The 25,826-nt window shown below is 40.2% G+C and overlaps 1 protein-coding gene across 4 annotated transcripts in view; it reads left to right on the top strand.

Annotated features, from left to right (window-relative positions):
- VPS50 (VPS50 subunit of EARP/GARPII complex) overlaps positions 1–15,253 on the top strand; it is a gene marked incomplete at its 5' end in the record, with an annotated part of 95,434 nt that extends 80,181 nt beyond the window's left edge. For all 4 annotated transcript variants that reach the window (XM_084260156.1, XM_084260155.1, XM_084260153.1 and 1 more), the window contains 6 exons: positions 6,104–6,252; positions 7,039–7,135; positions 7,283–7,441; positions 9,785–9,906; positions 12,965–13,154; positions 14,521–15,253. In XM_084260156.1, the coding sequence (XP_084116282.1) occupies positions 6,104–6,252; positions 7,039–7,135; positions 7,283–7,441; positions 9,785–9,906; positions 12,965–13,154; positions 14,521–14,640 (837 nt within the window). In that variant the 3' untranslated portion in view covers positions 14,641–15,253. The remainder of the gene's footprint in view (positions 1–6,103; positions 6,253–7,038; positions 7,136–7,282; positions 7,442–9,784; positions 9,907–12,964; positions 13,155–14,520) is intronic.
- Between the last annotated feature and the right edge of the window lie 10,573 nt (positions 15,254–25,826).

Here is a 25,826-nt window from a genome sequence, read left to right as displayed (position 1 = left end):
AAAATAAACCTGAATTTAAAAAAAAAAGAAATTATAATTTGTGGGGTTTTTTTCCTCTTTCTGAGAAGATTTGTACAATGTAGATAATGACAGTGTTTAAGGTGGTGTGTGAATTGCTTGTCAAGGGAGGAGAACTCTGTATGCAAAAGAAAGTTCTGACATGACAAGCACTTGGAAAATCTGCTAGGACTTCTGCAGCTGTTCTGCTTCCTCACATTCACTTAGAGCTCTTCACACAACTTTTTTTTGTTTGTTTGACTGTATTACCCAAGTAGACCAGAATGTTCTATTGAAGTTTTCTAGCTTATTTCTTTGAATATATATCTGGGTTTTGAAAATGGCTTTATCTCTCTTTGGGCAGTCACTGAGCCATCTTATTTTAGTCACTTCAGACTCTTTGCTGGGCGCCCAAAACTTGGGCTGCTTCCTCATCCCAGAGGAGTGAAGGTGTCCTCAGATTCACTGCTGAGCACCTGGGAACTGGCATCTGCTCCTCCTGAAAAAAATCTTTCTTTGGATAAGAAAAATGCAGCAATAAAAATGTGTTTGAGCAGACCAGATGGGCTGCCTTGTGTTTTGGAAGGTTGTGGCAATGGACATGTTTTTCTGGGAAAGCTCAAGTGAGATTTCATAGAACCATGGAATGGTTACATTTATGTTTTAAAGCATAATTAATGGCTCATTTCCTTAGTCCTGCATTGGCACGCAGGGATTCCTGGTGTTTGTTAGATTGGTTCAGAAAAGGTAGAACATCAGCTTGCTAACTTGTGGTAATTTTTTAATGTAAATAGTCTGCCATTTAACTTTAAACACAAAGAAATAAATGAAATGCAAAGATCCCAGAAGTTTCTATGCAAATCTTACTGAAGTCTGTTACTGAAGTCAGCGGGACAGGTCCCGCTGAGGTTTGGGACATTCTTGTTTTGTGACAAAGAGCACGGAGGAGCCACACTGTTGAAATCGAAAACCTCATGCCTACCAGAGGGCATGATCAGCTTGGCCCTGGGGCCATTGTAAGCACTGGAAAGCTTGGGGATCCCTTACATGGCACTTCCTAATGCTGTAAAGGTATCACTTGCCTTCAGAGTACTGTAAATAAGTAGAAAATTAAAAGCATGGTTTCTCAGGAGGGTTTGTTGGGTTTTTAATGATCTGCTCTCTTACGGTGTGTTGAGTGGTGATCATGGTAATAGATTGTAGTGTTTATATTTGGTTTAGTTTCTGAAAGATTTGAGTCAAGATTAACCACTTGGTAAGGATTGTGCCCCTCAGCAAGAAAATACTGATTTTTCAACTTAAAACATAGTAGGAGTATTGAAAACTTATTTTTTTAAGCTATAGCATCACATTCAAAGGGCAGTTACCCTTGAATGCAGTGTGCTCTTACTTAATTGGCTTTACCTGTCATTTTCAGCATCAAGTTTCACGAACTTACTCAAGGGATGTCTTAAGGGGGAGGGAAAAAAGCTGAGGTGTTGCTTTCAATACATTTCTTCTAATAAAAAAATTGGGGGTATTAAGCAATTCCTTGGAGTCAGTGGAGCTGTTTTCAGACAGCCTTTGAATACAATAAGGGGTAATGCTTTCTTTGATCAGTGCTTGTTTTCTTGTACTCAATGCTCGTGATATTTCAGAAACTATCAATTACAGTTTCCTGAAGAGGGATGATGGAGCATGTATCTGGGGTCAATCTGCTTTTCCTTCTCCCTTAGCACACATCCGGTTCTTGGTAACAGTGTCGGTATGTCAGAGCTGCTGTAGACAGTTTGACTGCCATTAGCTTTTCAGCTAGTCTGACTTTTTTCCATGCCTTTCAAACACCACTTATTCCTCTAAGATCACAATTTCTTCAGTAGCATTTAGAGGTATTGGCAGTTGCTCGCAGCAGAATCAAAACTAAAATTGTGTATGCATATTAAATCAAAACAAATCTTCATTGGAAGTCTTATGCAAAATGTATTAGGTCAGGAGAAGTCCCGTTTTGAAAGATTATTATTAGTGTGATCTGCAGCACTTTGTGTGTAGGGACAAGTTGTGTGCTTTACTGGCTTTTGTTTAAAGTTGGTGAAAGTAGATGATTATAATTAACTATCAATCATCTACACCATAAATGGCAGATGATCAGCTATTTTGATCATAGTTCTGTTGGATAAGTGAAATAAATACATGTTTCTGAGCTCATGATGAGATCAGGCTCTGTAAAAATATGTCTCTTGCAAATTGCATGTCAAACTTCTGCATTAGATAATTAGCTTATGTAGTTTATACTCCTGGTTTAGATAATTAGTTTATAGTCTCTTCTTCCCACTAAGACAGAAGGCTTAATAGAAGCTTGCCACTGGGTTCAGCCAAACTATTGAAATTAACATGTTCTCTTGTTACAGAAGATATTTTTTAGAGGAAGAGATTGAATAAGATGCTTCTTCCTTCCACAGACTTACTCTTTTTTTCCCTTTCTATTGATTACAGAATTTCTTCCTGGGAGTAAACAATTAAATGCTAAAATAAAATACCCAACAATTAATAAACTATATCATGCTTACACTTATTTGATACTTGTTATTTGCTAATACAGGCCCTCCTGCTGTAAAAACATGTTCCAGATGAAATCAAATTTCAGTAATAGCTGTCACATAAAGGTACTTCCCAAAGCACACACTATAGCTCATACTGCTGTTACTAGCAACCCTTAAACAGGTAAAGCAGTCATGAGCCTGCTTTAGCATTTCTATATCCTGGTACTTTCAGGCTTTTATAAATAATCGCTGTTTGTCTATACCAGTTATTTTTAGCTTTAGAAAGCTCAAGTCTTTTTGTATCTCAAGCCTTAGCCTAAGTTATACCTGCTGTAAGGTGTAGGTCTGTATGGAATGCTGGTTAGCCTGCACTTCTGTACCTGCTACAGTTGATTTGGTTATTGTTCAGATAATTTTGGTGCTTTTGATGAATTTATTCTTTTAAAAAAATTGCTTTGGCTTTTTCCTGTTTGGTAGAAGGATGAAGTATCATTTTGTTTGCAGCAGTTCCACATGTAAATTGAAATTATTTTATCAAATCTGTATTTTGTCCAGTTTTCTCACAAAGATGTTATGTGGGCTGTAATATGTTTTACATATAGGATTATTCTGCTCTATCAGCAAGACCTACTCTGGCACAGAGGAAAGCTAAGCAAGTTTGTTGTGCTCTGCTGTTGGTGTCTGAGAGCTTGATACTGAGTGCTACAATATGTTCTCAGTATAACTTGACATTTCTTGAAATTAAAGTTGGGCTGGCTGCTATTTAATTTCCTGGCTTCTACTCCCCTGCTTTGCTACACTCCCTTCCAGTTTTAGGTGACATTACCTGTTCTGCATGGGTACTCAAAGGGAATCTCTTGCATCAGAGATTGTCTGGCAGATTTTTAAATTACTGGATGGGTTAACTTGAACAAGTCCAGTCCATTGCAAAACATCTGATTTCTTTAAATAATCTGTAGCCTTTTTTCCTGTTCCAGCCTGAATGTTTTGCCCCTTTATTGCTGCTTTCAATCATTTGATCATTTCTGTTAATGAAGGCTAGTGGAACAAACACACGCACCACTGAAACCCTTTCAGAATGATCCTGTGCTTAACTTGGGGATTGGCACGCCGGCTGTTTTCTTGGGCTTCCTGTCTGCTGTCAACATGCTTTTGCAATGCCTGCTTTTTAGAGCAAGTCAGGAGAGTGAAATGCTCATACTGTGTTTGGCCAATACATTTGAACTGGAGTTTGACTCCCTGGTTTGATTTAGCCAGTTGTCCTGTGCACATTTTGTGTCTTCAGGTGCAATACAATTTTGTCATTTAGACATTTCACAGGAGAGTTACCTTCATGGGAAGCAAGCAGGTAGAAAAAAATTGTTTAAAATACATCTCAGTACTGAAGAAAGATGCAATTTTGAAGTGTGTTAAACAGAAAATATGGTATTTATGATATTTGGGTTTTTTTTCATAATTTGTAATTAGCTGTTGAAGGAAACAAAAAGGACTAAATCTTTACAACTCTTCCCCCAGCTCTGTGGCTCCTAAGAATAGAGAAATGTTTGGATGGGCTGTGCGTTTGGGTTTTTATCAGGTGTGAACTGTTCAAAGCTTCTAATTGTTTTTGTTTAGGTTGGGTTTTTTTTGAGAATGACACACACTAAACAAGAAAAAGAGAAGGCAGATAAAGAGTGGATTTTGATAGTTAATCAGTGGTGTCTTTTGACTCAGTTAATATTTTTGAAGAATTGACTATTATGCCTAGATGATCAGGTGTTATTGCCTGTGTGAACTGTACTTGTGGATGTACCAGGTGGGGATCTTCAGAGCTTTCTGAAAGAGGTTACATGAGTTTTAGCCTGTTTACAATTCTGATGGACTCACAGAATGCAAACTTCATGGTACTGTGAAGCGCCTGGCCAGTTTGATTGCAAATTTAGCTAGCTGAATGTGAACACAGATCAGAGCAAAGAAAGTTAATTTTTCCAACACAGTGCGGTGGCTAACCTTTATAATCATTCTCATGTTCAGTGCAACTGTGTCTGAGAGCATTTAACATAAGCTTCTTTTAAAAGTTTTATCTTCTGCTCATTGATATATTTCTGTGAGATCTTTTAGCGCTACAAATGATGTGCTGATGGCATTGCTCAGTCAGCAGCCTTTGTAATGTCAGAATTTCTGTGGGGACCCTTCAAGGCTTCCTGTTTTATCTACTTTCTGCTTCTGTAACCAACTACAGAATATTTTTGGAAGTCTGAAGACACTTTATTCACCCTGGAAAGTGAGAACTCCTCTTTCCCAATCTGTGCTTTGTTCTGTCTGCTGTAGCCCATATCTGTGTTTGTGTTTGACATCTTCGGGAGATGCAGAGCTGGAAAAGCCTTTCTGAGTTAGCAAATCTTGCTCCCTGTTGCCTTGGGCTGTCACAGTGCAGGATACAACTGTCAACCAGAATCCAAGATAGTTAAATTGGAACTTGTGATGTTTTTGTTTCTCCACACCTGAAACCATTTTTAACAGCTTAGACATGATTACCTTCCTGCTTGTCTTATATTCTTACTGTCACTTTTGGCATCTTTTACAGCAGTCTGAGAATTACACTGATTTGTTGTTTGAGTCCAACCATAAATGTCAGGTCTTAGTGGTTGTGTGTTCACAGGTTGCTTTGCAGCAGGGCATGCAGTGCATCTGATCTTGCTTTTGAAGAAATTTATTTTTACCACTACCTTGTTACTGTGTTACTGCTCAAATTTATTTTCATTCTATAGAAAGAGGCTGATTTGTTGTAGCACCTGTTTGGCCATAGAGTTTCCATCCCAACGTCGTAGATGGCTCTAAGGAAGTCAGTGTCATATCAGGCCTACCTTCTTTATCTGCTCTGGGTTCTATGTCACGTGTTTCTCATCTTTTTATAGCCTGTGTGTACGCAGTAAACAGTATGTGAGTAATTAATCCAAAACCAGAATTAGGTTTATGGTTTTATGTTATGATACAGCTTTGGCAAATAGCTATGCTTCAGAGGGTCCATTTATAGACCTATTCAGATCCATATGATAGCTCTGGGAATTTATTCCTTCTGTGATTCATCTTCCAGCTGTAATTTAGCCTTACATTCCTCAAATGTAGAGGTGGGGGTTTTCTCACTTTGCCCCCCCACCCCCCGCATTTTTCTGTCCACTACATCTTCTTCTCTCCCCCATTTTTTCTTTGTTCTTTCCCCCCTTCCCACTCCCCCCTTCCTTATTTGGCTGCTGTCAGATTGAGGAGACACTCTTTGAGGGTGAGAAGTCAGTCTCCCTGTAGGCAGTTGGGCTGAAGCCTATATGGGCATTAAGGTGTAGTAAGAAGTTTGTTGTCTTGTCTTTTTTTTTTCTTTTTCTTCCCCTGAGATAGATATTGATCTACACAATGTGATGTTTTTCACCTGGTTGAACACCATGCTGTTCAAATAGAAAACTCTATGCTTGCCTTTTGATTCAGTCTTGATTTAAATTACACCTTAGAATTACAAACATTCCTTCATCTTACCTGTCATCTGAAACTGCTCAGCTGGAGCCTTTCTTGCTGTTTTCCTGTTTTTTCAGTTGTTTAATTCTTTGTTTTAGGAGGTCTCTGCTGATGCTGCAGGAACTCTCACAGCTGCTGAAGAGAGAAAGGAGAAGGTGCCAAGCCCACATCTCAGTCATCTTGTAGTTTTGACATCTGGCAATTCGCTCTATGGTTTGGCAGAGAGAGTGGTAGCCACGGAATCCTTGTAGGTTATTTACTGTACACTGCATTTTGTGGTCACTGGAAGCTATGGATTGTTTAAGGCCAAAACCTTCTTGAGAGGTCAAAAATTCCTACTTCTCAATGTGATTTTTAAATATGAGTGATAGAAGTAATTTCTTAATTACAGGTAGTGGGACCTAACCATCTGGTCTAACCACCTGCCAGCACATGCTGTGAAACTTTACTGCAGCTGGTCCAGTAATTCATGACAGTGCAAGGCCAAATCTAAAAGGAAAAATCTTTAACTTTAAAAAGGCTAATGGGAATATTTAATCTATATGGTTCGTTTAAACATTATATTAAAGACTCATGCTGATGGCTGAGACTCAAAACTGCTTAGTTCATAATGGTTTGGCTTGAATTGCAATGTTCTTTGTCTACCTGTAAGAAGAGATTATAACAAGTGAGTAACACTAAACTCTTACAGAGTGGTTAAAGTAATACTGAGAGTCAGATGGGGAGGGTTTGTTCACCTCACAAAAGATGACGCTTAAAAATTAGAATTTTTAAAATGTATTTTCAGAGGAGCTTCTTTGGATTTGCATTCATTTATGCTTAGTTAGAAAACATACAATTGTATTTTAAAAATTGTCAGAACTGAGAATACTTGTTGATACGCTGGCATGAAACTGGTATGGTTCTTCTCAGGAGTAAATTTCCCAAGGTTGCATCTCATTATTGCCAAGTATGTCAGCTGTAGAGTAAACGTTGTAGAGAGACATGCCAAATGGTGCATTTAGTTCATAGTAAATTTTCTTTGCTTTCAAAGGGTATTTCTGGCTGAGCAGTTTGAGTTTCTTCAGCCTCATCTCGATGCGGTGATGCCAGCTGCCAAGAAGCCTTTTCTTCAGCAGTTCTATTCGCAGGTCAGAATTGTGTAATTCGTTGCTGATATTTAATTAGAAGATTTGAAACTTGTACAATATGGTGCAAATACTTGTGTGTCATAATTACGTATCGCTCTCACTAGCCAGAAATGTAATGAACTGAATTTGATTTCTGTTCCATTTCAGACAGTGTCAACTGCTAGTGAACTACGTAAACCGGTTTATTGGATTGTTGCTGCTAAAGCCATTGATTATGAACAAATGCTGCTTCTCATGGCTAATGTGAAATGGGATGTGAAGGAGATCATGTCACAGCACAATATATATGTAGATGCTCTTTTAAAGGTAAATACTTTCTCGGAAATGGTGTACTAGAGTTTACAAGCATTCAATTAGAGTAATACTTCATTAAAACTGTTAAAGTAGCATGGTTAGAGCAATAGAGCACCCTGTGACACCTGGCAAGTGTGAGGAGGTCTGCCCAGAATGTTCATTATTCTTGCTGCTTGCAGATTTTTTTCAGTGATGGTTTTTTGACTATAGGGTGGGTGAAAATGAACACAGAATTTTAGTGAGTTTCACAGCTAGGTCTTGAATAGTAGATAAATATGTAGTAAGCAGAGTAGTGTGGAAGAACATCTAGTGGCCTGAGATAGTGTTTGTTTTTTTTTCATTTTCTCTTATAACAGCTATTTGATGTTCTCCATAATTCTACTGGTTGTCTTTGAGTTGTTTGTAGTGGCTGTAGGTCAAACCAGCACCAATAATGGTCATGCACTGTCTAATTCACGTTGCTATATTTAGAAGTAGGCATTTGAAAAGGAAAGTGGAAAGGAAGTTGTTCACCCAACTTCTCAGTTACATTCAATAGAAGTAGTTATACAATTGCTGTGTCTTAGGGTATACAGAACCAGCTCTTGGGAGGATCTCTCTCTCATTTTTATATATGCTTCAATTATGTTTCTAGGTCTTTTGAAGGAAGTTCTGGCAGTGGTATAATTAAGCTAATTCTTACAGAGAAAGTGAAAATTTTATTTTAAAGATACATGAGGTACCACAGAAAAAGTTATGCATCTGTGTTGAGTAACAGTTTTGATTACACCTTTGTACTTTGTAGCTGTATTTAAAAAATTCAGTGCAAAGAAGGGAGAATCTGATGGAGGATGATATATCATTGTGCTGAATTTGACTGGATCTTTGTGATTACCCTTCTTTATGCCGCCGTAGCTTTTTGAATTCAGTTTGTAGTCACATTTCATCTCTGCAATAAAACTTATTCTGAGTGTGCAACTTCTGATGAATTTGCTTCAGGACACTCGGGGCTAATACAATTTTAAATTACTTCTGGCCTTTACATTATATAATTAATAATAGTTGCTACAGAAGCTTTTAGATTACTGCTAAGCAATTGGTGATGTGCTCTGTACCCTGGAACTCCAGGAGTATTGGCTGTAAGCACGGTGGTTAATGTAATAACCAACTACTTTTAGCCATATGCACACATATGCAAAATTCTACTCAGCCATACTATGTATGGAAGTGGGGAAAAAACAATGTTCATGAAATTCATTAACACAGAGTGTTAGCCATCCTCATCCTCGAAAGAATGAGTTGCATGCTGGTTCAAGTGTGACAGTGTGGTACCCTGCTTCCTCCTGCCAAAGCTGGTTACTGAGATCCCCTTCTGATTTTCTTCACTTACGGAATTTTTGATGGTGGGTGGAAAAAAAGGAGGAGAGGAGAAGAGAAAAAAAAAAGAGAAAAGGAGGACACCCCCCCCCCACACACACACACACATTAACAGTTTAATGAATGCACTTCATTGGACAAGTACAGTTGTAATAGGCTGCAGCACAAACTGCTTTTGCAGGTTACACAGCACAGTTCATTATGAGTCTACTTTATATTTAAGTCATCTGATATTTTTTTTAAATGAGAGGTGTTAGTCACTGGCAGCAGACTTCTGTTTCACTTTATCAGTCACAAAATCATTGTAGCAGTAATTACTTTAAGTTATGACAAGATTGTCACTCATGGTAACAGCTTAAATCCATGCAGGCCATTGATGTTTCAGGTGGAAACATGCCTTCCCTCAACCTGTATCTAGAGTCACAGTATGCTCCTCAACTGTTGGATTGGGACTCTTTTTCAGTGGGTGCACTCAGCTCCTTTTAAAGCAGCAGCCAACTGTCTAATGGGAAAGATTGAAGAACATGAAGTGATTACAGTATTTCTGAGCTTCTGTTTGAAAGCTGATGTGGAGTGCATTTAGGGGGATAGAGAGATCATCACTGGGTTTTCTTCAGTGGCTGCATATTTACTTTTAGAAGTTAAAGATGATTTTAGGGAGCAAGGCAATGAAAATGACATTTGAAGGTTTAGCTACTTGGTAAATTTTCAGAGGTGTCAGTTTGACAGAGAACTACACCTATTGGGAACTGAGAAGTATTTCCTTTTTTAAAAGAAATCAGTGAGGTAATGTTGTGAATGATACAGTAGAAAGCGGATTGCTTTCTCCTTCATATGTTAAGCTTGTCTCTGCAGTCTGTGTCTGAGTAGCTTCTCTGCTTTCCTCTGTTTTTTTAGTGTTCTCTTTCATGTCCATTTCTAATTCTTTGTTGTTGCTAGGGATGTGTAGAGTCTGATCCTTTTACACTAAAGCAATAACGATCTCTCGTGTTTCATCAGGAATTTGAAGAATTTAACGGAAGGTTGAACGAGGTGTCTAAGAGAGTCCGTATTCCACTGCCGGTCTCAAACATCCTTTGGGAGCACTGCATACGACTGGCCAATAGAACTCTCGTGGAAGGGTAAGTAGTTCAGAAAAGTCTTCCTTGTGGGCAGACACATCTAAAATGACACCATCTAATGTTCTCGTTTTCTGCTTTTGGGGAGCCTAAAAAATAGCAAGGCTAAACATAGTCCTTAGCAGTTATTTCACAGTCTGGTACAGCATTAAGTCTAAAGGGGATGGTCTTATTCCTAGATACTGCTGAAGAATGGTATTGAGTGTTTTATTGAAACATTCAAACCAACATAATTCTTTTTCAAAGAAACTTCTATCTGAAAATGATCATTTTTTCAACAGAGCAAAAGAAACTTGAAGTCTAATTGTCAGCATCTCTGTGGTGATACCATTTCTCTTTGCCAGCTTCTTCTGCATTATAGAATATGTGCAGTCTTCCACTCCTCCACCATAAACTTCCATATTTCTTTCCTGGTTATCTTTACCCTATGCATTTTCTCTACTACTTATTTTACTTCTTTCCAACCCACTCTCCTGCTGTCTACTCTAAATTAGAACCTCTACAGCATCCTCTCCAAGTGTTAGCTGCCTATTGAGGATCATCCGCTTCCACTGCTTCCATCAAGCCATTGTTTTTAAACCCGTGCCCGTTTTTTCCATAGGCTCACAGAAACATTTTGTTTGGAAAATAGGATCAAGTCCAACTGTTAAGCTAATACTGCCGAGTCCAACCACTTAAACCCAAAGCACCACACCTATATGTCTTTTAAATACCTCCAGGGATGGTGACTCAACCAATTCCCTGGGCAGCCTGTTCCAATGACTGATAACCCTTTTGGGGAAGAAATTTTTCCTAATATCTAAACCTTCCCTGGCACAACTTGAGGCTGTTTCCTCTTGTACAGCTTGCTATTTGGGAGAAGAGACCAACAGCCACCTGGCTAGAGCCTCCTTTTAGAGAGTTGTGAAAAGCGGAAAGTTTTCCCCTCAGCCTCCTTTTCTCCAGGCTGAACAACCCCAGGTCCTTCAAACATCCCTCCTAAGACTTTTGCTCTAGACTCTTGACTGGCTTCATTGCCCTTCTTTGGATGCACTCCAGCACCTCAGTGTCTTTCTCATAGCGAGGGGCTCTAAAACTGAACACAGTACTTCAGATGTGGCCTCACCAGTGCCTAGTACTGATAGAAGTCAGGATGCTGCTTGGCCTTCTTAGCCATGTAGACATCGTGTTGGCTCATATTCATCTGGCAATCAAGCAATACCCCCAAGTCCTTTCCACTGAACTGTCATCCTTTTGCAGTCTCTTGAGAGATCAATGTCATCTTCAGGAAGGCTAAATCCTCCCTCTGATTTGTCAATTTTTTCATATGACATGTAACCAATACAAGTTTTTTTTTTTTAAATTTTCCTTACCATGCTCCAAATCCAAATAAGTAGAACACAAACATTTTCTCCTCCCCCTTATTTCCAGTGAATAACACCATCAGTCACTATCCACCTCCTCTGCTTCGGTCCTTCTGCCTGTTTTGGCCTTGCTGCTTTTTCTTATTTCACAATCTTACTCATCTTTGTGACTTCAGTGTTCATGAACCACTGAAGGTCATCACTCCTATCTTTCTCCATGCTGCAGTTTTTGATCATACTTGTGACTTTACCATTAAACTTTCACCTAAGTATTTCACTGGCTGGTCAGAGTGGACTGGGAATATCTTGCTGATATGATTTGTCCTGTGCCCTTTCTCATTATCACTCCTCCCAAATATCTGCCTGTATTTTGTCATTCTTGCTCAGTTTTTTTTTTCTTACATATCTCATAGTTTCTTTTTCCAGTGGGGAAAGAGAAGGAAGCTATTCTGAATACCTTCATAACTTCTTTCATCTCTGACTTCCATGATAGTATGGGATTAAAAGCCATGAAGGGGGAGTTTCTTTTCTAGTCAGCCAGCCAACCGAAATTGCTGTCGTCACACTCTTTGAGTGAGGAATCATCTCCAATGCAGTCAGCTATATTTTCCTTTAATTTAGAGGCTTTAACCACTTGGCTTGCTTAATTTTTGCCTTATCTTCTAGTTCTGTGTTCTCCTGTTTCCCATTTGGCTTCTTGAAGCACATCAGTATGTCCTATTAAGAGTCATGGACCAATCGCCTACGGAGCTCCAGAGGATTTGTGCCTTGGTCCCCTCTCTTTTTACTTCTCTTATTTCTGCGTTGTGCAGATTCTTTCTGCATACTAAATGTAAGGGTGGAGTTTCTCATTCTTTACCTGACCTCGCTCTATATCCAGTTTCTAGCTGCATGTTTCAGCTGCCTCCTTTGCATCATCTAGGAACTATATAATAATTAGGATCAACTTCATGAACCAGTGGAAGACTGAGCTTGCTTTGAATTTGGTGCAACTGCTAAGGACGTCAATAGGTCATTGCCTGTGATCTTGACAAAGGCAATTTCTTATCCCTCTGAAAAATGGAAAAGATCATTTTCCTCATTTGTTGCCTGTCTCCCTGCTGTAATCCTTCCTGGTATTACCCTGCCCTAAGCTCAGCTACTGTCTCTCCTTTGAACCAAAACCTGTCACAGGTTGTCAGTCTACTCCCATTAAAATATTAACCTCTCACAGAGATGGGCAGTGCTGTCACCCTTTCTCCTCTGGTTGTTGCGGGTGTTTTTGAACAAACGGGTTTATGCCTTTCACTTTGGTGCCATCACTGGTTGCACAAGCTCCAGGTGACCATCCCTAAAGCTGCCACGTTACCTTTCAGACTTCATCAGTCATGATCACTTGACTAAAGCCACTGTCTAGTGTGCTGATCAGCATTGGTTTCATTTCCTTCAACACTCTTCTAGTTAGTTGTTCAGTGTAGGAATTCTTTTTGAGGGGATGGTGTTTTTCTAAGTTTCACTAAGTACAGCAGGATTCTGCTCTATGAGATGGGCTAAAACATACCGTAATAAATAAAACTCTGCATTAGGCATCCTAAGAGGAGTTCTTGTCTGCTTTTAACGTAAATCCATAATTATGTCCCTCCTCAAGGTTCAAAGGACTAAAGTTCAACAACTTTGAGAAGTAAGATTCATTTCTATTTGCTTTTAAGTTTGACTTTCCATTGTGTTTCTCTTTTCAGTTACGCCAACGTAAAGAAGTGCAGCAATGAGGGACGTGCCTTGATGCAACTGGACTTTCAGCAGTTCTTAATGAAACTAGAAAAGCTAACAGACATTAGGCCTATTCCAGATAAAGAATTTGTGGAGACATACATTAAAGCCTACTACCTAACAGAAAATGACATGGAACGCTGGATAAAAGAGCATAGGGTAAGAGTTTCTATTCCTCTACTGCCTATCTGAAAAATTCATCATGCTCACAACTTTAAATGTATTAAAATTCTATGCATTCAAAATTACTATGTGCCTCTCTATGTATATATTCATTTAGTATAACAAAACTGGTATGGGAAGCAGTATAAATATAGATGTGTACATGCATTTTATTCATCGTATGAGGTTAGTATGTGTTTGTACTGATTGAACATCTGATGACTGGGAACGATGAATAAGCCACATCTACCTGTTGTATCAGAAAAAAGAACTAGAGTGAAGGGAGGTCAAAACCAGTTGTGTTCTGGTCACAATATGCCAGAGTGCACAAGCGGGTCATCGAGAAGTATGATTTGAAATCAGACTTTGCCTTTAGGAGTAGATTGCTTAAACTCAGTTCTAAGACATAATGGGTAAGGGTCCTTGTTTTTTCTTCGTTTTCTAGTACTGACTCAGGACCAACGTTGCTCTCTGAGATAAGTCTTCGTTTGTATTTTGAAAGCACTTAGCATGCTTTTGTGGTAGCATAACTTAACAGTTATAGCAGGACTGTGTAAGTAATAGTGACTGGAGCTGCCCATTGTTGAAGTGCAGAGTCTTTTAAAATGGAGCAATTTAAAATCTGTATTTTGGGATTACTGTAAATCCCACTAGAAAAGGATGAAAGAAATATGTGCTCAGTATCGTTTCCCTTGTTATACCTGGAGCTATGAGAAGCATTGTGAGCTGCTGTTTGGTGACCTACATGGAAAAACTCTTGTTTAAGCCTGCTGGTGGAAGCTATATTTTGGATAGTATTTAAGTGTAAAGGTAATACTGACCCATGTGGTGTTTTGGCAGGTGTTAAGAATTCTTGTCTCAACATTTTTGACATTTTTTCTTCCTTCATCCTGTACCGAAGTGAACATTGTCCTGTAGACAAAAGTATTTAGAAGCTTATTGGAAATGAAAAGGCAAAATAAAATCAATTGTCACAATTTATTTAGAAGTTGTTTTTTTTGTTAAAAAGCTTATCTTATTTGCATATATATTTCCCACCACATCTCCCAAAGAATGGAAAATACATTAAACATCAGCGTAGGTACATATGTATCATGGAATTACTTTCTATGAACTCAGTCCATCGATACCAAAGTCATAAGCATTTTCCGTTTGTGTTTGCCATGTAGCAAAATACAGTTTTCTCCTCTGCCTCAACTATGACAACTATCTAGACCTGACTTAACTGCTGCTTTAAATCTGCCTTGTGTACTGACTGCTCTGTCAGTTGAAAAGTCCACAGTGAGTGTGTCTGTGTTTGTAAATGTTCTATCTTTGTCTGGTGTTCTGTTCTGCCGTAACAAGACCTGCTTTTTTTTGCCAGGAATATTCCACTAAGCAGTTGACCAATCTGGTGAATGTTTGTCTGGGCTCCCACATCAACAAAAAGGCAAGACAGAAGCTCCTAGCTGCTATTGATGACATAGACAGGCCTAAAAGATAACTGGAGAAAGCTGCTTTCCTCATGACTTGTACCTTCTTCTCTTCATGTGAAGCACGTGGACAAATCTGTCATGGACTAATGACAACATTCTCTGAAAAACATTGTGCATGACCTTTCTTACCAGCACTGGAAACACTCTGAAGTGGCATAATGTTCTAAGATAGACTTTTCTAATCTGTAGAATTCATTTCTGTTGTATTTCTTGCCTCGTTTTTTTTTTGTTGTTGTTGTTATTTGTCCTCAGTAAAGGGCCACTGTTTGTGTATCATTGATGAGCTGTATATTTTGCAGAAATGTATACTGTGAGTAAAATCAGAGAAACACGTTGGCTTAATATATAACTGATGCTCTTTTTAAATAAAGGGGCTAATTGAACGTACGGATTCGCTCCTCTGGTTTCATGCATTGTTACGGGCCAGTGTACAGTGAAAGGAGCTGTACAATATGTGATCGCTGTACCTTGCATGTGGATTAAGAGTGCAGATCAACTAAATACCCTCATGCTAAAGCCTCTCATCTTCATATGCATTTAAAAATGTCTGTTTATTTCAGAATTAATTTAGTCATATCAAAATGATTTACTTCAGATAAATGGAAGGTAATAAACACTGTACACTAATGTGATTTCTTTGAGAGACTTTTCTTTTCCTAACTCAACAATGCGAAGTGTCATTTGCAATACAAATTAGTATTTTCTTGTGATGTGTTGACCCTGGCTGGAGGCCAGATGCCCCTCAAAGCTGCTCTGTCAATGCTCTCAGCTGGACCAGAGAGAAAACACAATGAACAGCTCGTGGGTTGAGATAAGGACAGGGAGAGATCATTCAGCAATTACTGTGACAGGCAAAGCAGACTCAACTAGGAAAAAGTTACTCTAATTTATTACCCAATCACAACAGAGTAGAATAATGAAAAATAAAACCAGATCTTAAAACACCTTCACTCTATCTTTCCCTTCTTCTCAGGCTCAACTTTATTCTCAATTTCTCTGCATTTTCCCCCTGAGTGCACAAGGGAATGGGGACTGCAGTCAGTTCATCATGGGTTGTGTCTCCCACTCCTTCCTCCTCAAGGGGGGGGACTCCTCACACTCTTCTCCTGCTCTGGCCTGGAGTTCCCTCGGTGGTAAACTCTCAGTTTCAGGTTCCTACTTGCCATTATACTTTGAATTCAGCCATGGAAGAACCAGGACTTACACAGTACCTAGTGACAGAAAAACGCTCTCTAGAATCACAGGAATTGCTCTTTTCTGTAGCTGGATTTCCCCGTCAGAAGTGGACTGGGTGTCATTGTGTGAGTCCAGTGACAGCCTGTAGACAGTTTTAGAAGAACGATAGAATTTACATTTTAAATATTGACTCTGCAGTATTCGGCTGCTTTGTTCTGTATTTTAAAGGAAGTAAGATTTAAAACAAAGTTTAACTCCATTCTTTATTGACCATGCTGTCATGCTGAGTTCCATTTAAAACTTGTTTAGCAGTGTGTCAATATGTGTGGAAGCTGAGTTGCTTTTATCCTCATTAAAAAGGTGGTTCAAAAGAAAAAGCAAAGCCTAGTTCATTTTGAAAGTGAACTTTTGCGTCAGTGTAGCTGCCCTGAAGGCAGAGCCTGAAACAAAAGCTCTTGGAAGAAATAGAAATGTGTCAGTGACAATTAGTATAAAATATGTTACAATTTTCTTCTCATGGATGAGATAAGAAATGTAGATATCTTGAGCAGAGCTCTAGGGAGCTGAATACATGGTTAATTCCTTCTGAACTACTTAGGTTGCTGTAATTAGATCGCTTACCAAAAGGCAGGAGGTTGGTGGAAGGTTGAGGAAGGAGGTGAGTGACTGCATGAATTCTTGTCTGGAGTCATTTTTTGTGGTGCATTTTTAGTCCGATTTGTTAATTTTAAGTAAGACCCAAATAACAGAATGTGTGAGAAGCATTGTTAAGCCAGTGCAACAACTGTTTGATCTTCATTCATAAATGCCACCCAAGGTAGTGTATTTTCCAGAGGAACCTCTGCTCACTACCCAGGATTGATGCTTAGACAGAAGCTATGCAGCTTACTGGTTTACATACTTAGACACATGATTTAACTTTCAGGTTGCCCTTTATGCTGTCAAGAGTTGGACTCAGTGATCCTTGTGGGTTCCTTCTGACTCAGGGTATCACAGAATCACAGAATCGTAGGGGTTGGAAATGACCCCAAGAGATCATCAGGTCCAACCCCCCTGCCAAAGATATTCTATGTAACTTGGTCTCAAGAGATTAATGAAGCCAGGTTTTGGCTGAATGTTGAATTACTAACTTAGTATGTCTTGTGCTACCAACGAAAGAGATTATTAAACATGAAACTGTGGATGTGGATTGTGCTCTTGTCCTCCTATCATGGAACACACACAGTGATACATCCCCCTCTTCTTCCCGTGCAAGTGATATATTTGGGGGGGGTTCTCTTTGACACCTTGCTTAGGGTTAATGTTTATGAAACTTTTGCATTTGTAACTTGAACTTTGAATAAAGCCAGTGCTTAAAATAAATCCACCAACAAAGCCAAAAAAAACCTCATCCCAACCCCCCCCAAACCTCTCCACCCTGATTAAAGTGATAAATAGCGCTGTCTCCTGACAAAATCCTCAAAAGGCCAAATGTCAGCAGGCACCTGCTGTATCATAAAGGCTGCAAACAGAGATGGACGAGAAGAATTGCAGATTTATTGTGTGTGAGTGATGCTATCTCTCTTATTTATAACCGTGGCTTGAGACTGCAAAGCGTGAAGACTAAACACTGCACCAGACACCAGGATTGTGGTACAAGTATGGAAATAACACAGTCTGCAAACAGCAAAGATTCCATGCTCGCTGCCTATTTAAGGGTATTTGTGAGCGTGGTGTTTTTGCAACTCTGGAGCTGTTTTTCATCACAGAGGCGACTTGCTTTTTGAGCACCTCCTGCTATTCCATGAGATCCCAGAGTGATGTGGAGCAGCATCTTTATACCAAAGACTTCACAAATATCTGAGTTTTGTGTATGTTTATTGATTATTTTAATAACTGTTAAGTCAATAACATGCAATATGTTAAAGTACATGCCTGAGAGATTAATGAGAAGATGAATAACATCTTTTTTTGTGTAGTGGATCCATCGCTGTATTTTTTTTTTTTAATATTGTGTCTAGTCCCAGGGAGTTTATGAATATAAACTGAACTAAGAATTATTGGATGTGACCTATACTTGAATCTGCTTGGCTGTCCTGTTAAAGGAAATCCCAGCAGTGCCCCTCAGCTCTGCTGGATCGGTCTGAAACTTCTGATCTTGATATACACATAAGAGAAAAACAACTTTCAGAGCGGAGATGTGTAGATCTGTGCATCACATTTGAGGATTGTCTTGCACAGTTTTCAGTGTGGTCAGATTTAAAACTGGTAAACAGATGTCTAAGCCTGTGTGTATCTTGGAAAAGCAAAATACATGAGGAAGCGGAAGATGTAGGAGAGATGCAGTGAAGTGCCTCTCTACTCTAAGCACAAGATGAGTGGATGATGAGATGTGCAAAAGCACTGCAGGCATTTCTGAGGATATTTTACAGGTAAATCCCAGGTTTCTACTTCTATGTGCTCCCTGCCCTGTAGCTCTTGTAACTTTATCAGCTCTGTTGATAAATAAAGAGTCAACCCATTCATTGTAAAGAACAAAACTGAAATGTCACCTCAGACTTTTTTTAAGCAAACAGGTTGGACACAGTTGGTGGAGCATGATGTTCCTGCCCCAAGCAGAGATCGTGGATGGCCATGTCTGCTGTCCAGGCTGCCCAGGAGATGCCTCCTTCCCTCCTCCAAACGCACACTGCTTGGGAGTCTGAGGGTGGGCAGAAGCAGGCTGAAAGGCAGCTGTGCGTCAGCATGGTGAATGCTGAGCTCACTCTGGGACAGCTTGCACTTCTCTTAACGCCTCGATAAATAGGGGAATTGTGGTTGCCTGATGCAGTTGTTAGCACAGCACTGAGCACCTCTCAGTCTTCAGGACTGTTTAATTCTCCAAGTGCTGGAAAATGTCACCAATGTAAATGAGTTTGACCGGGGACTGCTTCCTGGCCCTGAGCTGCCAACATCTGTCTCCTCCAGAGCAGTCAGAATATTTAAGCAGCCAAATGCTCCGACCAGCTGAGCATTCATGGGCAGTTGATAATGTGCTACATTTCAACTAGACAAAGTTGTTGGCATGAATAGTAATGCCATTAGCTCTTCCTTCCCCCCTCCCACGCTGGCCCGGTGGTGTTCTGGTGTCTGCTGTTTGACAGGGTGCTTCCTTCTGAGAGGTTGCAGAGTCTTGGTGCTGGGGAGGAGAGGTCTGTGTGCTTCTAGTGAGATTTTTACTGCTGCTTTCTGTCACTCCAAATCTCTGCGGTATGATTCTGGGCGATGGGGGTGGGGGTGTTTGCCTGCATGCACTAACAGAGCTGTTGCTTCTCATGGATGCCCTGGCCCAGGGGGGAAGGAACTCCCCATCTGGCACGTTTGGTAACGCTTCAGAGATGCTGCATACCACAACGTGCGTGTCACAGACCCATCCCAAGCTTTGATTTAGGTTCTGCTCTGCCTTGGTACTCAGTGTAGGGAAGTTTGTTTTATTTTTCTGTACTTTTCCTAGCTATAAAAAGAATGATGTTATCTACTATGGTTTATAAAGTGCTATCAGGACATGGTTACGCAGGCATGAGCTGTGCTTTCTAGTGGGAATCAGAGACTTAACCCCAGGAAAGCTAAAGCATCAAATCTTCACAGAGAAGAAAACACGAAAGGAAACTACCTTCCCTGTGTCCCAGGTGTTTTAGGTCCTGTTTCCTTTGCATTAGGACATGAGCCAGTAATCTCACGTGTGCCGTTCCTTCCAGCGCTGTGCTTCATCTATCTGCCCCAACAGTATGGTAGCCTGTGCAGACCAGGACCTGGCTATGGTCCAGAAAATGTGGGCTGAGCTATAGATGGGACAAAATTGAAGTGAGATTTACATTTTCTAAAAATGAAAGTATGTAAAGATATTAAAAATGCATACTGTCCTTCAATAAACCATCAATAAAAGCTCATGCCCTCTGTGTGAATTGAGAGAATAGTTAGATACTAAGAAGAGAAGTAGCCTGGGGATACCATATAGATGTAAACTGAGAAGGTTTATTGGGACAGATAGTCTTCCAAAGAGACACAAGCCGTAAGACACTTGCAGATCTCACCTTTATTGTGATGTTCAATGTGATTTCAAGGTAAAGGAAAATATTTGCACCAGTTCCTCTCCCTTCTCATTTGTGTGTACCTGGCTCCCATATTTTCTTCCCTACATGTCCAAACATTATTTTTCCTGAGGCACTGAGTTATACCTAAATGACAGAATCAATACCCAAAGGAGACAGACCAGGAGGAACCAGGAAAATATTAATGAGACTTAAGATCTTGTTTGCTCACAAAAAAACTAGAACACACAATTCTTGAGCATATGTTTTCATTACAAATAATGTCTTTTTGTAAAGCTCAAATCTGAGACTCTCAAATCAAATATTCAGGTAGAGAGGTCAGGGAAGAGGTCTACCCAATGCCTACCCATGCTTTCTTCAAGATCATCAAGTCCAACCATAAACTGAACACTGCAAAGTCTACCACTAAACAATGTTCCTGAACACCAAGTCTACATGTCTTATAAATACCTCCAAAGATGGTGACTTCCTTGGGCAGCTTGTTCCAGCGTTTGACAACCCTTTTAGGGAAGAAATTTTTCCTCATCTCCAGTCCTAACCTTCCCTAATGGGAAATGATGGGGTAATAACACTGGGGGTTTGGTTTGGGTTTTTTTGTAGGCACTAAAAGATTATCTTCAGTTGGGTGGGTGGGTGGGTGGGTGGGTGTTCAGACTCTAAGCTGGTAGGCTCTTTTTAAGATTCTGGGTGATTCTCATGAACTTCTGTGCTCTTATCTCACGTCTTAGGGTTGAGAGATACAATACAGACTAATTTCTGCTTTAAATTTCAATTTTATACATTTGGCATGAGTGAATTATATGAATAATTAAACCACTTTTATTAACTTCTAATGAATGATCGGTAAGGCTGGGAATTGGATGGGGGGGGAAGTTTTGAAGCCTACTCTGCAGGAATAAGAAAAAAAAATGTCTTGAATTTGATTAAGTAAAATTTTCTGGAGGTCAGTATGTGCCTAGATTGCAACCTGAAAAATACAAGTACAGTCTTCTACAGTACCTGTAGCTCTTGCTGTTTCATGAGTTCAGTGAAAGATTTTCAGCTTGAACTTTTTTCTATATGTACCCTTTCCTGAAAACCAGTCAGTGATCAAGCTGGTGGTGTTTGCAAACATTATATTTGGGGTGTTTTAGAAAAAGTAAATTTTTAAAAATGCAGAAGACTGTGGGTTTCTTTAAATATTTTATTAATATGTTCACCTTGCTTTACTTTTTACAGTATGGCGTAGAAGCAGCAGAATAGAGAATAAAGCATTAGCTGCTTTTACAGAAAGCTGGCAGATTGATTTTAGGCATTTTCTTTCATTTGTATTCTACAGCACACTGTAAACAAAAAAGAAGATATTAATGGTCAGTGGCAGCTTGTGAGGGGAACCCCAGTTGTTGGTGTTGCTTCGGATTTAGGAGTATTGTAACAGCACTTGGGTACTTCAGTCATAGACAACATCATCACCGTGAGGAGCTTCAGTAAAAAATAGGGAATGAAATGTATTTTGTTGCCTCAGTAGAAGCAGAATCCAGTCCCACGGGCTGTGCCTCTGTGGGATCTTCTTGACCTTTTGCATTGTGCCACCCATTGTGGCTGTGGTGAGCTTCCAAGGACGCAGTGGGAATGGCAAACTGGTGTAGGAACTTGAGCTCCAGATGCAGTAGTGTTCCCAACCAGCCCTGGAGCAAGGTTGATTGATGGTATTAGTGGGTCTGGGATGCCAAATGGCAGAGCAGCTGGACCATGGGCCGAACAGGGTTACCAATATTTCCAATATGTTCCTGGGCTGGAGAGGGGCAAAGGATTTGGGAACAAGTAGTAAAAATCCTGCTACAAAATGGAAAACTTCTTATGTTCACTTAATAGTTTTGTGGTGATGAGGCTTAGGACTAGTGCAGGGAAGGACCAGGAAAAGGGGAAACGGTTTCTGTGTTTGATAGGATCTCCCGTGATCTGTTCCAGTGTAAGGAGAGGAGGAGGCCACCTGAGCAAAGTGCTCTCTTTTCCCTGCCATGGAGAAGGAACAATAACCTTCCTGGTTCCTCTCCTTCATGCCAGTAAATCAACCTAATACCTAGTTTTTTGGCATTCATCTTGAATCACTATTTGTTAGTTAAGCCTGTAAAATGGAAACTGTTCAACATATTGAACATGGGTTTTTTTGAAAGTACAGAAAACATTAAGTTGATGTAAGCAGTCATTCTTCACTGTGCATTATATACTTGCCTGGATATCAGTGAAAAATCATCTGCACAATGGGTATATGTGTATTGTCTGTGGTTTAGAATGCCTATTTTTTTGTCAAAATTATGCTAGTCCAAATGATTAGGTGTAATGGAGAAGGAGTAGACAGATGCTACAAAGCGCTATGAGAAGACTGAATGTGCTCTGAAGGAAGACTTAAGTTTTCTTTAGTCCCATTACAGTCTCTAGGAGCAAAGTAACCTGAAAAGGAAAGGCACAAATCACCTTTCTTTTGCTTCCTATAATAACTCCTGGACAAAAGACAGATTAGTCTTCCGATGCATTGTGTCAGATAATTCCTCCTCTGAGTCAGCCACCCTCCCCCAACCCGAACCTGCCTGAAACAGCAGTTTGGTTGTGCACACATACATCCCACTGGCTTTGCAAACAGAGTGCTGTGTGCCTCAAGGTTCCCTACAGCACCACAGTCTGTATTTTCCCGATGAACCATAAAGGTCCCAAATGGTCCTGGTGTGTACGGGGGGAGAGGTGAGACCGGGCAAGTGTCGCTGCCCTTGCAACCAGCAGCAATTAGGCCACTGCCAGTGTCCCCTCATGGGTCAATCTTGTGCCTTTTCCTGCAGGAGGTGAGAAAGAAACCTGAGCAAGGTCTAACAGGCCTGGAAATGGGATCTTTACTGAACATTGGGGGATTTATTCCAATACAGAAGTTCACAGTTCTTACCAGGAGCTAAAGCCAGCCTGCTTGGAAGATTAATTCCCATTGTAAGGGATTCAGTGACCCACAGATAGGGAGGAGACCAGAGAGTCCCTGTTTCCTGAAATCTTGCAAACAGGTCATTGGGTTTTCTTAAAGATGTTTCTTGTAACGTTAACCATCTGCTGTGATGTGATAGGACATAACTTCTGTGTCACTGCCCTGTTTCAGGTCAGTAAGGAATATGACTGAAACTTTCAGTTTCTCAAAGTTAACTTTGAAGACATGGAGAGATAAATCTCAAAATGCAGAGGAGACCATTGCAACTGACAATAAAGAGGACTGAGTCAGTGACAGTCCAGAACTCTTTCTCAAAAACCACCAACAGAGCACAGAAAACGCCCACCTTCAGCCAACACAAAGGCAGTGAGGAAAAAGCTGACTTTGAAGCAAGGATTTGGAGAGAAAAACCCCGAGCAAAATATTGACTTCCAACCTTCCATCAATATATGCCTTGAAACCGTAAATCCAGTGACTGAATTCCTGTTGCATGCAACAGACTGTGAAACAAACCTTTGAGATGAAACCATTACTGAGGTAGGAAGGAAATGTTTTTCTCCATACAAAGTCAAATTTAGTTTTTAGTCCCTAGAAATACACGTGTGTTCATGGCCAGTGCTATACGTGAACTCTGCCTGAAACACGTTTGTCCATCCTGATGCATTTACAAATTGAGACAAAGAAGCACCAATTAACCTCAGGTCATTAATTTCAAATAAACTATCCCTTTTCTTTCTTTTTTCTTTGCTTTTCTTTTCTTTAATTGTGTAATAGCCTGTGGGGAGAAAAAAAAAACCCAAAAACTTGCTTTGGTTCTTTTCTGAATGTATCAGTATCAGTGCTCAGATTACCGCTTGCCCTTTGAGCTGCTGAAGACATTTCTATGTCTTTAGTTTTTGTCTCCATCTTCTACTTCCCCAGCTGAGATGTTTTACCATGGAAGATTAGTCTCAGCTCTTATCTCAGCTGAGAACATGAGTCTACTTTTTCAGTGTTTTGGGGAGAGAAGGAGCAAGAGTTCAGGATCTAGAAATGCAAGTATCTGCTTTTGTTTCTTTAGTTTCACAGGTTTGTTTTAATTTAATTTTAATTATTGGAAAGATGTTTTTTATATTTTTAGGTCTTCAGTTTTTATTCTCAATTTTTTTTCTTTGTTTTAATTGATGACTAAAAAGACTAAGGTATTTGTTAGGTTTTATAATGTGCCAAGAGACCCTCTGCTGTGAGCTACTTAGATGCTTGGTAGTGTTTCTTGGTCTACATATACCATTTGTTATACAATATAGAGCTCCTCCTAGGGTTTTAATTTAATGGGGAGCTACACTGAGAACAATCAGTCGGACTCATGACCACCCCTGTGACGAAACTGTCAGGAATAAGTAGTGCTGAGTGGAGCAGGGACCCCTCATCAGCACCTCTTTTTTCTGAATACAATCAGATTTCTCTGCCGTAGTGGGGAATACCTGGAAGTTTTGGGCATGGCTAAGTTTGCTCTGGAGCTGGGGGACTTCATGAGGCTGGTCCCTCTGTTCAGTCTATTTTAGGTCATATTTAACAGCATTTTTAATAGTGCCATAGGGATTGCTGAGTATTATGGGAAACTATGCAATTCTTCAATTAGGCAGGACCTGTTTGTAACCTCAAGGAGACCCATCCAGTGGCTTGCTAGCTGCTTGGCTCAGTTGTGTATGTGACTTGCACCATAAGGAGCTTCACTATGCAGCTCCTAAGGACGGTCAGATGTAGGCTCTAATGACCTAAGCGCTGCCCCGGAATGGATTCTTCTGCTCATGAAAGGAGTGTTATAATGTCATGTCAGCTCATTTTACTCATTTTCTTATCAGCTATTTAAAAAACCCAATTGCTTAAATCTTAAAGTTAACCACAACAAAAATAGGCAGACAACTAAAAACACAAAGCCCCCATAAAAGAAATAAAATCCACAGTTTAATTCTGATTTTTTTCCACAAGCAATTTAGAAGTATAAATCATCAGGGAAGTCACATCTGATTTCACCGAAGAGTGGTTTGAGAATTGAAACATTTTATACCTAGGTAGGTGGGGGTTAAAATGATTAAATGTTTGAACAGAGAGAACAGAATCAATAGAGCTTTCTCTCACACCAGACAGGGCCAGTGACTTGTTGAAATATGACAGCGAAGCTCTGCAGAAGAACTATCTGGACATAAATTCTCTTCATCATCTGTCCCTTGGGTTATGTTCAACATGAGCAGCCACAGTATTTTCTAGTGCAAATATTGCAGCTCAGTGAATTGCAATATCTGCTGCTGGCAACCTGGACTCCATCAGAAGAGGTGGGGCCAGCAGGGACAGGGAGGTGATTGTCCCTCTACTTTGCCCTTGTCATGCCCCATCTGGAGTACTGTGTCCAGATCTGGGGCCCCCAATACAAGAAAGATGTAGAACTGTTGGAGAGGGTTCAGCAAAGGGCCATGAAGATGATTAGAGGGCTTGGAGCACCTCCCCTATGAAGAGAGGCTGGGGAAGCTGGGCTTGTTCAGCCTGGAGAAGAGAAGGCTGCGGAGGGACCTCATTGCAGCTTTCCAGTACCTGAAGGGAACATACAAACAGGAGGGGAATCAACTTTTTGAAAGAGTAGTGTAAGGTACTGGAAATACACCTTACCAATCGCCAACAGAACCGTGCCCCCTCTTCTTCTCCTCTCACCTAATCAAACCTCATTCCTAACACACCACATCACCACCACCTGCTCAAGCTTCCAAGGACCTAATTCAATGAGCCACCCAAAAGATATACATCTGGAGCCATTCACACACCAGGGGATCAGGAGAAGTTATTCACACATCAGGAGAGCATTCCACTATCAGGAGAAACATCAGGAGCCATTCACACGTCAGACATTCCATCATCCACCCTGAACCATTCCCACAAGCCAGGTGGAAGCTTCTGGGGATACGAAGGATGACTACAAAAAGAGAGCACTCTGCCATGGAAAAGAAGGGGAACACATTGAGGG

The sequence above is a fragment of the Gallinula chloropus genome, assembly GCF_964237585.1.
Source record: "Gallinula chloropus genome assembly, chromosome: 2".
NCBI classification, from domain to species: domain Eukaryota; kingdom Metazoa; phylum Chordata; class Aves; order Gruiformes; family Rallidae; genus Gallinula; species Gallinula chloropus.
Note: the sequence above shows the minus strand (reverse complement) of the source record. Positions and strands in the feature narration are given on the sequence as shown.